General features: G+C 45.1%; 1 protein-coding gene across 2 annotated transcripts in view; it reads right to left on the minus strand.

The window, feature by feature from the left end:
* ANKLE2 (ankyrin repeat and LEM domain containing 2) overlaps positions 1–17,832 on the minus strand; it is a 147,851-nt gene that overhangs the window by 36,131 nt on the left and 93,888 nt on the right. For both annotated transcript variants that reach the window (XM_077461722.1, XM_077461720.1), the window contains exons 5-7: positions 3,741–3,929; positions 3,530–3,652; positions 1,803–1,869 (exon numbers count right to left, since the gene is read on the minus strand). In XM_077461722.1, coding sequence (XP_077317848.1) covers positions 1,803–1,869; positions 3,530–3,652; positions 3,741–3,929 — 379 coding nt within the window. The remainder of the gene's footprint in view (positions 1–1,802; positions 1,870–3,529; positions 3,653–3,740; positions 3,930–17,832) is intronic.

Consider the following 17,832-nt stretch of genomic DNA (forward strand, 5'->3'; position numbering starts at 1 on the left):
GGCAAGGCATCGCATACTTATGGCAGAAAGATCACATGAAACACACACATGTATTCCCTGTCTTTCTGACTTACCTGATCCCCGCCGCAGGACTGCTGGAAATCACAGACAGATCCAGCCTTCACCCATCACGACGGGCTGTGTCATGCCAGGCCTTCAAGAACCGGCCACACCCTTGGACTTGTACAGCACCACTGCCCGAAAACTCTTTGACTGTATTAACATGACCAAGGTGTCGGATCCCAGGGTCCAGCTCTCAAAAGAGAAGCATTACAGGCAAAAACCTTGTTTCTTCTTGTACAAGGCCCAGGTACCATCCATTTGGTTTTCAATCACTTTAGATGGATCTGTTTGCACAGCCCCTTGATCCCGTCAGGGATTGCTTAGCAGAGCTCTCAGCACTTCATCAACTCTGACCAACATCTTAGACATTGGTGAAAAACAGATACTCCCGGTATGGGAGGGGCACTTTCTGTTTCCTTTTTGGTTATAGCAGTGTCCATTCACCTAAAGGTGGCCTATAACCCATAGAGTTATTACTATGATGCTCTGAGTCCCAAGATATACGATACAAAAATAAAAAAAGACATTAATTTTGTTTGGGTACAGCGTCACACAACCACACAGTTGTCAGTTAAAGCTACGCAGTGCCGTATTTCAAAAAATGGCCTGGTCATTGAGCAGCCAAATCTTCCGGGTGTGAAATGGTTAAATTACACACGCATAAAAGTAGCTACATGCTGTGCAGACTGTCAGTAAACTAGCACAGAGTAAAGCCACTCTGCATCGAAAAATTCTTATACAACTATAATTACCCACCTTTCCCAAAAACTTTACATAAAAAGTTTTGCCTTTAGTTATACTTTAAGAGGACTGAAAAACAATATTCACAACTGATCTCCCCTTTGTCCATAAAGTTGATATGGGGGTACTTCAACCATCAATAGCCAAATTTAGTTTAACCGCTTTAATACTGGGTACTTTTACCCCTTTCCTACCCAGGCCAAATTTCAGTGCGGTCACAATTTGAATGACAATTGTGCGGTCATGCAACAGTATTTAATCATCGCTGGTCCCCCCCCCCAAAGAAAAGAAAAAAACCCCAGGAAAAAAAACGAAGGAAGAAAAAAAGAAAGAAAAAGAAAGAAAAAGAAAGAAAGAAAAAGAAAGAAAAAGAAAGAAAGAAAAAGAAAGAAAAAGAAAGAAAGAAAAAGAAAGAAAAAGAAAGAAAGAAAGAAAGAAAGAAAGAAAGAAAGAAAGAAAGAAAGAAAGAAAGAAAGAAAGAAAGAAAGAAAGAAAGAAAGAAAGAAAGAAAGAAAGAAAGAAAGAAAGAAAGAAAGAAAGAAAGAAAGAAAGAAAGAAAGAAAGAAAGATTAGCTTCTGTCAGAAAATGTTGTAAATAAGTACATTTTTCTCTTTCACTGACGAGGTGGCATAACATGCAGCACCGATAGGCAGGCATTGACTAGCATCACTGATTGGCACTGCACTGATGATCATTGCCCCATTATCTGAACAGGGGATCTCCCCTGTGAGATGCCGCTGATTGCCTCGTCTCTCCTCACTCTGTCAGTGTGAGGTGAGAGCAGCCGATAACCAGCATTTCCTTGTTTATATGTAATCGGCTGTGATTGGACACAGCTGATCACATGGGTAAAGAGCTGCGGTGAGACTGGGCTCATGACGTCGTCCCAGAACAAGAGAGCAACCCACCCACTGTTATTTGTCAATACAGCAGGTGGTAGGTAAAAAAGAAAGCAGACAGGGTTCGATCCAAAACACAAAGAAAATGGAGCATGTACCTTTTAGATATTCTCTAATCTTTCCTTTCAGCTCAGTAGATTTATTTTTGCTTCCTTCACATATTACCTGTAAGCACACAAATTATTAATTAAATATTCAGATGTACTGTCATCTGTTTCATTTAATTGGCAGTCATGTGGGATACGGATACATCAAAACCATGTACTAAATTAAAAAAATTGTCAGAATAGCAAATTACATCATAAGAAGCACTAAAACTAAAAATAATGCAAGTTTTTTTTTTTTTTTTTTTTAAATAACACCCACACACACGATTTTCCATATAAAAAGATTTTTTTTTTTTTATTACACTCCAGCCTGTAAAGTATTGTACCCGCAATTAGCGGATCGCAGGTGCCACACCAAGCCCCTGCAGACATTCAGTACAGCTGTCTGCCTGTACCTCTATATGGGCAGTTACTGAAGTGTTTTTTTTTTTTTTTTAATAGGCAAGCCAAGTAATACCTCGTCCTCTAAGGCCTCATGTACACTGCTGCTGAACGGACATTTAGGAGCAGTTGGGCATTTTTTTCAACTGCTCCTGAAAGTGGTTGTAAACCCTTACAACCAACTTTGACCTACAGGTAAGCCTAGATTAAGGCTTACCTGTAGGTCCAAGAAATTTCTAAACCTACACGGTTTAGGAGATATTTGCCAAAATACAGGAACTGCTCTCTACGGCGCATGCGCCGTAGACAGCGGCGGACAGGCACACTGAGCGCGCCGCTGTCAACAGCGATATGCCGCGAGTGGCGGCTCCCGTTCGCATGCGCGGGAGTGACGTCATCGCAGCTTCGTCGAATGACAGCGGGGGAGCAGCGAGACCCACCGAGAAGATTGATGCTCCGGACTACAGGGGACAGCGGTGACATCGCTGGCTCCTGTGTCAGTTAAGTGACACATAATGGGCTACTATGCGATGCATAGTAGTCCATTATGCTTTACCTTTGCAGGGAATCAAAGAGGAAGTAACCCCAATCAGGGTTTACTTCCTCTTGAACTCCTACGTTATCAGTACATGTTCACAGTCATTTCTAGGCAGTTGAGTTAAGAGCTTTTTGTAATGTAAAAAAATGGGTTCAGAAGCTGAGTTTAGAGTCATTTCAAATGGCAAACTAGGCTAAATGTGGTAACTCGGATTTATTGGCGTATAACACACCTTTTCCCCCCTAAAATCAGGGGGGAAATTGGGGATGCGTGTTATACGCCAATCCCCCACTTTTTCTAATCCTTTCTGGCGTTCTCCACAGCTTACGGGTATTTTTGGCTATCTTCGTCCGCTCTCTGCTATCTTCAGCTGCTCTCGGAAAGCCAAAAGCAACCGAGAACGGCCGAGTGTGACCGAAAATAGCCGAAAGCCGCCGAGAACGGCCAAGTGTGGCCTAAAATACCCGGCAAACACACTGAAAAGACTGCAAATGACTGACAAGGCTAAAGGCTGTAATGCAAGGCCACAAATGACTGACAAGGCCGCAAAGCAAGGCTGCAAATAACACTGTCAAGGCTGTATTGATGGGCATTTACATGTAAGCTTTTTTTCCTTAAACTTCCCTCCTAAAAGTTTCTTTTACATTCCCTCCTAAACTTGTGATGCGTGTTATATGCCGATACATACAGTAAATCGTTCAAGAGAGGTTGTAAAAACATCCCATGTACATGAAGCCTAAGAATGCAGTTCACAGCAATTCTAGAACGGTTATCATTAAACACAGAAAAGCAATATTACCTCTTCTGGTGTCTGGCCATACTTGTTTCTGGAATTTTTTATAATGTCAGGATGTGAACACAGCACATTGACTACCTCTGCATTTCCAAATTTGCAAGCAAAATGCAAAGGAGTATTAAAAGCCTGAAAAGATAGTATAAAACCAATATAAGAAAAAATATTTAGACAGGATTTTTTATTTATTTTTTGCAAAAAAGACCAAGCTATTTACCATTTTATCTGGTGTGTTAAGATAAAGGTCAACGATATACTGAATACGTTTCAGAAGCATACCATCATCATCATCGGGATACATAAGCCTCATGAATTCTGGGTTCTCCAAAGTATTTAGCAACAGCTGGCTGATCCCAGGCTGGTTCTCTTTGGCAGCTACATGCATGACATTGTACCTGCACCCTTCCTGTAGAATACAAAATACATTCAGAGCAAACTTATTACATAGAAAACGAATTAGATGCAGAGACAGAAAGGTATAGAGGTCCACATCAACCAATCACAGATGAGCTTTCGTCAATATGACCAAATTTAACTGCTGCAAAAGGTTTGAGAAAATAAGTGATTTTTATAAAAGGGTACAGCAAACTGTTCTTGCCAATATTTACCTCCAATTATTGTTTTTTACAAAGAGCAATAAAACCAGAATGTCACAAGGTTCAGCAAATTAAGAGTATAACAGAGCACTTTTACACTGGCAGAACGCCTCAGCAGGGGATCTCTCCGCTCTCTGCTGAGCAGGCGGACGACATTCCTCTATGGGCAGTTAAATGTAAACCGCCTGTCCGTTTACATCCAACCATCATCTGATCCGCCAGATGGATGGGGACCATATGTCTGTTTTTAGCAGATGGGATCAGATTGGACATCAGTGGGTGCCAACAGACACATGTCCATTTACATCTCCTGCTCCATAGAGGGCAATGGATGGTCCGATCGGGTCCAAAACTAAATTTTTTGTTTTGGATAGAGTAGAGATGGATTAGGACACCTGTCCATGTATCCATTAGGGAAATTCACCCTCTATTTGCCATGCTTACAGATATCACAAACTGAAAGTAAAGAACATCACGCATTTAGGGTTGTCCTCAGAACGTCAAGAGAGGGAAAAACCTTCCTTCCAATAGGGATGCCATTTCTGGTGACAACCAGGATACCCTTACTTTGGAGGGATGTCCTGATTTCCAGTTTTGCCATAGGACAGGAAGTGAAGGCAAGTCTCCCTAATGGAATGAGACACATGGCAAAAATAAACATAACAGAGGTTATAACCCTCCCTTACGCTATCCAAAATTGGAGGGAAAAAAAAAAGGGTCTGTTGAAGGCAATTGTATGTACATGGATAGAAAACTGGTTACACAAATGGGTCCAGAGAGTAGTGATAAAGAGTCCTTTATACTCTGAATGATCTTAAAATTGCGAGTTGCATACCCCAGGGTTCTGCCTTGTGGCCAATGCTGTTCAATTTCTTTATTAATGATGCAGAGGTTAGAATCAAGAGCTTGATTTCAGTGTTTGCCGATACCAAATTGTGCAGGGAAATAAAAAAAAAAATAAAATAAAAAAAAGTTAAGCAAAAGCACGAGGATGTGTACCTCACCACACCTAAGCCAACTGTTCTTAAAACACAACTTTTATTGACTCACAAATAAATTATTATTGAAAAAAGTGTGAGAATGTAGAGTGTTTTTACTTAAAGGGGTCGAAAAAAATAAAAAAATAAAAAGGAAAGATGAGATTAACACGGTGGTCTCAATCTGAACCTAGGGCCCATAGCTCTGCAAATATCTTCACTGCTACTAGCTTGAACAGGATCTCTGACGGTATAATCGACTTACCTGGCCTGCTGGCTCTGCGGCAAGCTGTCTATCTGCAGGAGGCTACTTTTATACCGTCAATATGATGGATAACCTGACAGATGCCTATAAACAGTTTTTAGTCCAATAGCTTGATATCTCACCAGTTGAGCTCAAATAATGCAGACTATACTATTGGTTCTATCTGTAGTAGCAATTGCTTGGTTTCTGCTATCAATTCTACAGCTCTGCTCCAATCAATCTGTCTATATCAGTAGTTCTAACAACTGCTACCTAAATTCTCACAGGTATATTGCTATAGATATGCCCTCTCTAATGACCATCATAGCTATGAAAGCCTATCAAAAAGGATCCCACTCAGCAATATAGTGAACTTGGTGTTGAGTTGTTCACTTTAAGGTCGTCACAGAGGACAAGGGGGCATGCATTACGTCTACAGGAAAAAAGATTTCATATACGTACAAATACGTACAGTAAGAGCTTTGAAAATGTGGAATAGACTCCCTCCAGAGGTGGTTCTGGTCAGCTCAGTAGATTTCTTTAACCACTTGCTTACTGGGCACTTAAACCCCCCTCAGTCCCAGACCAATTTTCAGCTTTCAGCGCTGATGCACTTTGAATGACAATTGCGCGGGCATACAACACTGTACCCAAATGAAATTTTTATCATTTTTTTCCCACAAATAGAGCTTTCTTTTGGTGGTATTTAATTACAGCTGGGAGTTTTATTTTTTGCTAAACAAACAAAAAAAGATGCAAAAAAAAAAAAATCATGTTTAATAGTTTGTTATAAAATTTTGCAAACAGGTTATTTTTCTCCTTCATTGAAGTGCGCTGATGAGGCGGCACTGATAGGCATAGTTAAGGCGGCACTAATAGGCACAGATAAGGCGGCACCGATAAGGCGGCACAGATAAGATGGCACGGATGGGTGGCACTAAGGGGCACTGATAGGTACCACTGATAGATGGGACTGCTGGGCACTGATAGGTGGCACTGCTGGGCACTGATATGTGGCACTGGGGTGCAGCACCTTTGTTGAGGCAGATTGTGGGCACTGCTGGGTGGCACTGTGGGCACTGCTGGGTGGCACTGACCGGGGGGACACATTTTTTATTCATGTGGCAAAGCAGGGGGCAGGTGGGCGCTGGCAGGGCTGGCCATGATCGGGACTGATGTCCCGATCACGGCCGCCGGTGATCGGCTCTTTTTTTTTCTCCTCGCACTGTCAGCGCGAGGAGGAATAATAGCCGATTGCCGGCTCCGTTATATCACATGACCAGCTGTCATTGGCTGACAGCTGATCACGTGATAAGGGGTCGGGATCGACCCCTTGCTCGGATCGGTGATCAGGCGAGTCTCAGACTCGCCGATCACAGAGCGTGCCGCGCGCGCCCCTCAGGGGGCACGCAGGCCGCTCGTGCACGGGACTACGTCAATAGACGTCGTCCCGGCAAAGGAGATCCGCGCTGTAGCCGTCATTTGGCTATAGCGCGGGTCTCAACTGGTTAAAAGAGGCCTGGATTCTTTGCTAAATGTACATAATATAACTGGGTACTAACAGTTTAGATAAAGTCGATCCAGACAAAATCCTATTGACTTTCAGGGGCTTAGAAAGGAATTTTTTTCCCCTGCTGTAGCAAATTGGAGCATAGTTTGCTGGGGTTTTGCTCCTTCGTCTGGATCAACTGTGAAGGATTTTGTTATGGAACTGCACGATTATTTTTTATTTGATTTTATTTTTTGGTTGAACTAGATGGACTTGCGTCATTTTTTCAACCTGACTATCTAGGTAAACTATATGTAGCAATAACTACGGGATTTGAAAACGATCCTGCAAAAAAGGAGTAGAAAAAAAAATAATTCGCCCCACTAGTGCAACATTTTATGCACTGCTGAATGTGCATATCAGCAACAACCTCCAGGCCACCAACTTATAACTGGGAACTGTAATTTAACAGACAATGCTAGAAAATATGTTGATTTCATAATGAGACCATTTGTTGGAGTTGTCTTCGTATATCGAAGATACATGAGATTTCATGAATAGACTCTTGGAGGAAGACATGTGGCTAGCTAGTCCAGATGTCAAAGCTTTATACAGAAATATTGATCATAATTTGGGTATAGCAGCCTGTAAATCTTTCCTAGATGCCAGGGGAGGCATCTTTAACCTCCTTGGCGGTTTTCCAAAGTGTGGCTTGGGGTTTACCACTTGCTTACTGAGCACTTAAACACCCTTCCTGACCAGACCAATTTTCAGCTTTTGGTGCTCTCACACTTTGAATGACAATTACTCAGTCATGCAACACTGTACCCAAATGAATTTTGTGTCCTTTTTTTCCCACAAATAGAGCTTTCTTTTGGTGGTATTTGATCACCTCTGGGGTTTTTATTTTTTGCGCTATAAATGAAAAAAGACTGAAAATTTTGAAAAAAAACGCATATTTCTTTGTTTCTGTGATAAAATTTTGCAAATTATAATTTTTTTTTCATAAATTTTGGCCACAATTTATACTGCTACATATCTTTGGTAAAAATAACCCAAATTAGTGGATATTATTTGGTCTTTGTGAAAGTTAGAGAGTCTACAATCTGTGGTGCGAATCGCACAAAATTGATCACACCTGATGTACAAGTCAGGAAAGTACAAATACCCCCCAAATGACCCCTTTTTTGAAAGTAGACATTCCAAGGTATTTACTAAGATGCATGGTGAGGTTTTTGATGTTGTCATCTTTTTCCCACAATTCTTTGCAAAATGAAGATTTTTTATTTATTTTTTTCTCACAAAATTTTCAATGTAATAGGTTATTTCTCTCACATGGCATGTGTATACCACAAATGACACCCCAAAATACGTTCTGCTACTCCTTCTGAGTATTACGATACCAAATGTGTGAGACTTTTACACAGCCTGGCCACATACAGAGGCCCAAAATTGAAATAGCACCATCAGGCGTTCTAGGAGCATAAATTACACATTTCATTTCTCAACCACCTATTACAGTTTTGAAGGCCCTGGAGCACCAGGACAATGGAAATGCCCACAAAGTGACCCCATTTTGGAAAGCTAACACCCCAACGTATAATCTATGAGGCATAATGAGTCGTTTGAATGGTTCATTTTTTTTCCAGAAGTTTTGGGAAAATGTGCAAAAAAAATGAAAACGCATTTTTTTTACGCAAAGTTGTCCATTTATAAGATATTTCCAACACATAGCATGTACATAGCAAAAATGACACCCCAAAATATGTTCTACTACTCCTCCTGAGTATAACGATACCAAATGTGTGAGACTTTTACACAGCCTGACCACATACAGAGGCCCAATATTGAAATAGCACCATCAGGCGTTCTAGGAGCATAAATTGCACATCTTATTTCTCAACCACCTATTACAGTTTTGAAGGCCCTGGAGCACCAGGACAATGGAAATGCCCACAAAGTGACCCCACGTGGCACTGACGACACGTGGCACTGACAGATGGCACTGGAGGCAGATGGGGCTGACAGATGGCACTGGAGGCAGATGGGGCTGACAGATGGCACTGGAGGCAGATGGGGCTGGCAGATGGCACTGGCAGATGGCACTGGGGCTGACGGGTGGCACTGGCAGGTGGCACTGGGGCTGACGGCACTGGGGCTGGCGGCACTGGGGCTGGCGGATGGCACTGGCAGCACTGGTGGTGGCAGGTGGCACTGGCAGGTGGCACTGGGGCTGGCAGGTGGCACTGGCAGGTGGCACTGGGGCTGATGGCACTGGGGCTGACGGATGGCACTGGTGCTGGCAGGTGGCACTGGCAGGTGGCACTGGGGCTGACGGCACTGGGGCTGACGGGCGTCACTGGGGCTGGCAGGTGGCGCTGGCAGGTGGCACTGGGGCTGACGGCAGGCGCTGGCAGGTGGCACTGGCGGCACTGGCACTACTGGCAGATGGCACTGGGCTGACAGATGGCACTGGGGCAGACACATAGATCGCTCTCCCTCCTCACACGCTGTCTCTGTGTGAGGAGGGAGAGACACGGCAATGGGAGATGATCTCATATGTTTACATATGAGATCATCTCCCATTGGCAGCTGCGATCGCGCTGTGAACGGCCGCTTTGATTGGCCGTTCACGGCGATCTGTATTTGCCTGTCTCCGGGAGACACGGCAAATACAATACTTCCGCGATGCGTGCCCCCGGCGGCGCGCATTGCGGAAGTAAACACCAGGCCGTCCAGGGACGGCCAGGCGAAGGAAGCCGCCCGCTCTAAGGCCGTCATTCGGCTATAGGGCGGGCGGGAGGAGGTTAAAGTTTCAGTACCATTAGATGTAACCCCCGAGCCACACTCTGGATCGCATTGCAGGATCCTGGTGCAGTGTACTTACCTTGTCCCCAGGATCCTGTGATGTCATCATTATTATATTATAATTTTGTATTTCAAACTTCCATACCCGGGATGTCTACTAGACTCTTGTTTGAACAGATTTGAGTTATTGCTAAGAATTACAGACCTACAATATAAAAACGGCACACTTCTACGCAAAACAATTATAACGCTTTGAGACGCAAAAATCTGACATAATCATATCGCCAGGGAGGTGAACATACAGAAATGAGATCCCTCACCGACAGCTGGAAGAGGAAAAGAGCACGGGGGGGGGGGGGGGGGGGGGGGAATCAGCTGAGCAGCGCTGTAACAAAGTAATTTATCACAAATATATTAAAGAGGAAGTAAACCCTGATGAGTTTACTTCCTCTTTCATTCCCTGCAAAGGCAAAGCATAATGGACTACTATGCATAGTAATCCATTATGTGTCACTTACCTGACACAGGAGCCAGCGAAGTCGCCGCTGTCCCCTGTAGTCCGCCGCATCCATGAGCCTGGTGGGGTCTCGCAGCTCCGCCACTGTCATTCGGCTAAGCCGCGATGACGTCACTCCCACGCATGCGCACGGGAGCCGACACGCGCGGCAGCTCCGTCGTTGAGAATGCCGCGCTCAGTGCGCCTGCACGCCGTAGACAGCGGTGCCTGTTTTGAGGCAAATATCTCCTAAACCATATAGGTTTAGGAGATATTTCTTGGACCTACAGGTAAGCCTTAACTAGATGCTGACTGCCAGCCGTCAAATGACAGCCAGGCGGCGCACCTATTGTGGCGGGAGGCCGTCATATTTAAACAGGGAATGCGCGCGATCGGGCGCACGCATCCCTGTTTCTTCGGTGGCGGCGTGTCACGGAGACACCGCTCGCCGCCGAAGGGGGTGAACAGCCATTGGTTATGGCCGTTTACCACGTGATCAGCCGTGATGAAGTCACGGCCGATCACAGATGGTCACACCCCGGCGTGGACGACGGTGGCGGCGTGTTCCCTGGGAACACTGCTCGTCACCGACGCTGGTAAACAGCCATTGGCCGGCTGTTTACCCACGTGATCGGCTGTGAAAGGATCACAGCCGATCACTAAAATGTAAACAAACCGCGGTAACGAGATGTTACCGGGTTCTCCTCCTCCCACACTGATCGTGTGTGAGGAGGAGATTGCGGTAACATCTCGTTACCGCCTAGTGTACACCAATCACACTGATTGCGCCCCCCCCACAATAAAGAGGACCTGTCACCACCCCTCATAGTACCTGTCAATCACAGTCCATCAGAGTACCTGTCCCGGCCCATCAGAGTACCCGAGTACCTGTCCCGGCCCATCAGAGTACCCGAGTACCTGTCCCGGCCCATCAGAGTACCCGAGTACCTGTCCCGGCCCATCAGAGTACCCGAGTACCTGTCCCGGCCCATCAGAGTACCCGAGTACCTGTCCCGGCCCATCAGAGTACCCGAGTACCTGTCCCGGCCCATCAGAGTACCCGAGTACCTGTCCCGGCCCATCAGAGTACCCGAGTACCTGTCCCGGCCCATCAGAGTACCCGAGTACCTGTCCCGGCCCATCAGAGTACCCGAGTACCTGTCCCGGCCCATCAGAGTACCCGAGTACCTGTCCCGGCCCATCAGAGTACCCGAGTACCTGTCCAGGCCCATCAGAGTACCCGAGTACCTGTCCCGGCCCATCAGAGTACCCGAGTACCTGTCCCGGCCCATCAGAGTACCCGAGTACCTGTCCCGGCCCATCAGAGTACCCGAGTACCTGTCCCGGCCCATCAGAGTACCCGAGTACCTGTCACCAGGCCATCAGAGTACCCAAGTACCTGTCACCAGGCCATCAGAGTACCCGAGTACCTATCTCCAGCCCATCAGAGTACCCCAGTACCTATTTGCAGCCCATGTCTCATAGAATATACGTTGGGATGTTTGCTTTCCAAAATGGGATCATTGTGTGGGTAATTTCACTGTCCTGGTGGTTCAGGACCTTCAAAAGTGTGATAGGTAGGAATGAAATGAGGTGTGTCATTTATGCTCCTAGAACGCCTGAACGTACTACTTCAATGTTCGGCCTCTCTATGTGGCCAGGTTGTGTAAAGGTCCTACACATGTGGTATCGCCATACTCGGGAGGAGTAGCAGAATGTGTTTTGGGGTGTAATTTTTGCTATATACATGCTATGTGTTAGAAATATCTCATAAATTGACAATTTTGTGTAAAAAAAAAATGCGTTTTAATTTTTTTCATTTTTTTTTTTTTACATATTCCAAAAACTTCTGGAAAAAAATTAACCATTCAAAAGACTCATTATGCCTCACAGATTATACGTTGGGGTGTTTGCTTTCCAAAATGGGGTAATTTTATGGGAAATTCCATTGTCCTGGTACTCCAGGGCCTTCAAAAGTGTAATATGTGGTTGAGAAATGAGATGCGTCATTTTTGCTCGTAGAACGTCTGAAGGTACTACATCAATGTTGGTGCTCTGTATGTGGCCAGGCTGTGTAAAAGTCTCACACATGTGGTATCGCCATACTCGGGAAGAGTAGCACAATGTATTTTGGGGTGTAATTTGTTTATGCATATGTTGTGTGAGAGAAATAACCTGATAATATGACAATTTTGTAAAAAAAAAAATAATAATAAAAAAAAAATCTTCATTTTGCAAAGAATTGTGGGAAAAAATGACAACTTAAAAAAACTCATCATGCTACTTACTTAATACCTTGGAATGTCTACTTTGTAAAAAGGGGTCATTTGGGGGGGATTTGTACTTTCCTGACTTGTTAGTGTCTCAAGAAATGAGACTCACCTGATGTACTGAAGGCCTGATCAGATGTGATCAATTTTCAGCGATTGGCACCATAGTTTGTAGACTCTATAACTTTCACAAAAACCAAATAATATATACCAATGTGGGTTATTTTTACCAAAGATATGTAGCAGTATAACATTTTGGCCAAAATGTATGAAGAAAAATGACTAATTAGCAAAAATGTATGACAAAAACAAAGAAAAGGGCATTTTTTTCACAAAATTTACGTTTTATTTTATTTATAGCACAAAAAAAAAAAAACTCACTAGTGATTAAATACCACTAAAAGAAAGCTCTATTTGTGTGGAAAAAAGGACGGAAGTTTCATATGGGTACAGTGTTGCATGACTAATTGTCATTCAAACTGTGAGAGCGCTGAAAGCTGAAAATTGGTCTGGTCAGGAAGGGGGTGTAACTGCACTGTATTGAGGTGGTTAATCTAGGCTTACCTGTAGATCAAAGTGGTTTGTAAGGGTTTACAACCACTTTAACAGAAACATACAGTTTACATTATATAATACTATAATACAATGCATTTTAGGATTTCACAACCACTTGTCCTTGGCAGGCCGTCGACTTTGCAGAGGCTACAGGCATCATTCAGATGTCAGCATTTTCAGCCGGCGATTCCCTACACTATAAAAATGATCATAGCGGCTGTTCCGCCGCTTGATCGTTCTTACAGGTGGTGAAAGGGGACGCCACCCCCTTTCGGTGCCTGTAACGACTCACCGCAGCGATCGGTGAGTTGGAGACAGGATCTGCCAGCACTGGATGTTGACCGTAGAGATGTCCGGTGGACCAGATGGTCGCCGGAGTCTCCATGATCGGAGGCCGGGCCCAATGTTATGATGTCATTCCCGCCTCTGCATTCCAAAAACGGCCCTGCCTCGGCTGAGGGGCTAGGATTTTTTTTTTTTATTATTTGATTTTAGGCTTCCCAGCCTAGAGGTGAGATGTGGGGTCTTATTGGCTATCTCACTATAAAGAGGACCCGTCATGCCATTCCTATTACAAGGGATGTTTACATTCCTTGTAACAGATATAAAAGTGATCTTTTATTTTTTTATTTTTAAAGTGTCAAAATAAAAATGAAGTAAAACGATAAAAAAAAAAAAAAAATTGTTTTTAAAACACCCATCTGTGTGCTCGCACGCAGAAGCGAACACATAGGCAAGTCCCACATATGAAAACTGTTCAAACCACACGTGAGGTGTCGCCGTGAACGTTAGAGGGAGAGCAATAATTCTAACCCTAGACCTCCTCTTACTCAAAACGTGTAACCATTAAAAAAAATGTAAAGCGTCACCTATGGGGATTTTTAAGTACCGAAGTTTGCCACCATTCCACGAGCATGTGCAATTTTGAAGCGTGACATGTTAGGTTTTTTTTTTTTCCTTTTAACCAGTTGCCGACCGCCGCACGCCGATGTACGTCGGCAGAATGGCACGGGCAGGCATAAGGGCTTACATGTACGTCCCTTGCCTCCCGCGGGTCCCCGCCCGGTGCCTGCGGCGGTCGGTATTCGTTCGGGAGCGATCCCGGACGAGGGGACGGCCATTCATTCATGGCCACCCCCTCGCGATCGCTCCCGACGAATGAAAATGCTCGGTGACATCACTTCCTCTCCTGTAATGTAAACACAGGAGAGGAAGTGAAGTAATCTCTCCTCGTGTCGGTCTTTTTCGTTCCGGCACGGAGGAGAGAGGATCGGTAAGTTGCACCCAACACTACACTTACAGTAGAACACGCCAGGCACACTTTTCACCCCCCTGATCACCCCCAATCACCCCCCAATCACCCCTGACCCCCCCAGTCACAGTGACACCAAGTGCATTTTTTTTTTTCTTTTTTTTTTTTTTGCATTGGTGTCATTTGTGACTGTAATAACTGTTAGGGCAGTTAGGGCTAGCCCCCTTTAGCTCTAGGGTGCCCCCCTAACCCCCCCAATAAAGGTTTAACCCCGTGATCACCCCCCGTCGCCAGTGTCACTAATAAGCGATTTTTTTCTGATCGCTGTATTAGTGTCACAGGTGACCCTAGATAGGCAGGTAAGTATTTGGGTTCGCCGCAGCTTTTTATAGCGTCAGGGACCCCCATATACTACCGCATAGCCCCCTGATTGCCCCCCAGTTAACCCTTTCACCAGTGATCACCATATAACTGTTACAGGTGACGCTGGTTGGTTAGTTTTTTTTTTTTTGTTTCAGGGCACCCGCCATTTATTACCTAATAAAGGTTTAACCCCCTGATCACCCGTCGGGTGATATAAGTTTTTTAGGGTCAGATAAGGCCTGCGTCGCCCCAGCGTCAGGTTAGTGCCAGTACCGCTAACACCCACGCGCAAAGCATACACCTCCCTTAGTAATATAGTATCTGATCAGATATATATTAGCGTTGCCAGCATTTTAGGTTTCCCAAAACGCATTGTTAGCGGGATCAGCCCAGATACCCGCTAGCACCTGCGTTTAGCCCCTCCGCCAAGCCCAGCCCAGCCCACCCAAGTGCAGTATCGATCGATCACTGTCACTTACAAAACACAACACACATAACTGCAGCGTTCGCAGAGTCAGGCTTGATCCCTGCGATCGCTAACAGTTTTTTTTGTAGCGTTTTGAAACAGTCGCTGACAGGCTAGGTGCTTTTTTACCTGTGAGTCTCACTAGTGTACCCCTAAATTTAGAGCCCAAAATGGCAAAGCGAAGGTACACTAGTGATGAGGCCTACACGTTTCTGAGCATGACAGATAGTGAAGAGGACGTCACTCATCTGTCAGATTCAGGCTCAGAATACGATCCTGTAGAGGACAGCGGCTCCATGACAGATAGCTCTGACGACGGAGATGAGGCCGCTGCTAAGAACAGGTGTGCCCAATCCCGTATGTATTCTGTTGTTGAGGTGCAGGAACCGCAGGTCACTCGTATGGAGCAGAGACGTACTAGAGCCGCTCATCCTTCTGGTGAACTGGCAAGCACCAGCGGCCTAGTACACCCTGGACCTACATCCAGCACTGCAGTAACACGTGGTGACGTGGCGAGTCCCATAAGTGCAGTTTAAGCTGGCGAGGTGGCAAGCACAAGTAGTGTCCCGCTGCCACCAAGAAGACAAAGACAGGCCCGTCGTACCCATAGTGCCCTTCCTGCAGAATTCGCCAATCCTATTTGGGTGCCCACCACTTCTGCAGAACCCGTACTTCCCCCATTCACTGGCCAACCTGGCATTAACGTGGAAACAGTTGATTTTACGACACTTGACTTTTACTCACTGTTTTTCACCGAAGATCTCTTTAGATCTATTGTGGACCAAACCAATTTGTACGCTGCTCAACACATCGCCACTATTCCCCAGTCCGCCCTTGCCAGACAATGGAAACCAGTTACGGTTTCCGAATTTAAAATCTTTCTGGGCCTCTCCCTCAACATGGGCATAACCAAAAAGAGTGAGTTGCGGTCATATTGGTCCATTGACCCAATTCACCATATGCGCGTGTTCTCTGCTTCCATGTCCAGGGCACGATACGAGATGATTTTGCGGTTCATGCACTTCAGCGACAATGAACTCTGTCGTCCTCGTGGAGACCCTGAGTACGATCGGCTCTACAAAATTCGGCCCCTCATAAACCACTTCAACCAACGTTTTTCAGCCTTGTTTACTCCCGATCAAGTTGTCTGCGTTGATGAGTCCCTGATTAAATTTTCTGGTCGCTTGTCATTCAAACAATACGTCCCCAACAAGCGTTCCAGATACGGGGTCAAGATGTATAAGCTCTGTGACAGGGCCACAGGCTATACACGTAGTTTCATGGTTTATGAGGGAAGAGATAGTCACGTAGAGCCGGAGAACTGCCCTGACTACATAGGAAGCGCTGGCAAGATAGTGTGGGACTTGGTGTCACCCTTATTCGGAAAGGGGTACCACTTGTACGTGGACAATTATTACACAAGCGTGCCACTGTTTAGTCACTTGTTTGATCATCAGATTGGAGCATGTGGCACCGTGCGACCTAATCGCCAGGGCTTTCCCCTGCGGCTTGTAGAGTCCCGTCTTAGGCTGGGGGAGAGAGCCTGCTTGCGCAGTAATAATTTGCTCGCTATGAAGTGGAGGGATAATAAGAATGTTTTCGTTCTTACCTCCCTTCATGCAGACACGACGGTCCAAATTTCTACGGCGACTGGTATTGTGGAGAAACCCCTCTGTGTCCACAAATATAACCTTAACATGGGAGGGGTGGACCTCAATGACCAGTTGTTGGCGCCGTATCTAGTTGCCCGTAAGTCCAGACGCTGGTACAAAAAAGTGTCTGTTTATTTATTCCAATTGGCTATACTGAATGCTTATGTACTACACAAAGCTTCAGGACGGACTGGATCCTTCCTCAAATTCCAGGAGGATATCGTCAGAGCCCTTCTGTATCCAGGCGGTGCTCCACCTCACCTTCCCCTACCAGATGCAGTAAGCCGGCTGCATGAGAGGCATTATTCTTATGTCCTCCCGAGTACCCCTACCCAACGAGCCCCCCAAAGAAAATGTCGTGTCTGCAGAAAGCGCGGATTTAGGCGTGACACCCGTTCTTATTGTCCCCGCTGTCCTGGCAATCCTGGTCTTTGTCAGGGTGAGTGTTTTGAACGCTACCATGAACTAGTTGAGTATTAGCGTAGGGTACAGCATTGCACAAGCTAGGCACACGTTCACAGGGTCTCCCAAGATGCCATCACATTTTGAGAGACCCAAACCGCTGGAACCGTTACAACAGAAGTGTTAAAGTTACATAAAAAAGTGTAAAAAAAAAAAAGTAAAAAAACAAAAAAAATATAAAATAAAAAAACAAAAAATAGTTGTCGTTTTATTGTTCTCTCTCTATTCTCTCTCTATTGTTCTGCTCCTTTGTACTGTATTCTATTCTGCAATGTTTTATTGTTAACCATTTTTTGTTTTCAGGTACGCCATTCAGCTGTAGCGTGGATTTATTTATCTTGACAGCAACAGCGTTTGCTCCCACGATACATAAAGCCACGACTCCAGCGCTGTCGGAGGTGATTTCACCACCACAGTTAAAAAAGAGCATATATGCCGAAGCATGGGGGCATAAGGGGTGGAGGAGCGATTTTGCTCCTAATGCCACGTACATAGTCAAAATTCCGACGGAGGGCTTGCCCGTGGAAAAGTTTGAATGTATGTACGCGGCATAACTTTTTTGCGGGAGGATGCCCCCATGCTTCGGCATATATATATTTTAGGCACAGATTGTGTTAAATGTGTTATTTTTTGCGATTTTTTTTGTATTTGCTTTGCAGGTATGGTAAGTCCTACTGTT

Source organism: Lithobates pipiens, unplaced genomic scaffold (genome assembly GCF_037356315.1).
Source record: "Lithobates pipiens isolate NorthernLeopardFrog02 unplaced genomic scaffold, aLitPip1_a1.2 Scaffold_3, whole genome shotgun sequence".
NCBI classification, from domain to species: Eukaryota; Metazoa; Chordata; class Amphibia; order Anura; family Ranidae; genus Lithobates; species Lithobates pipiens.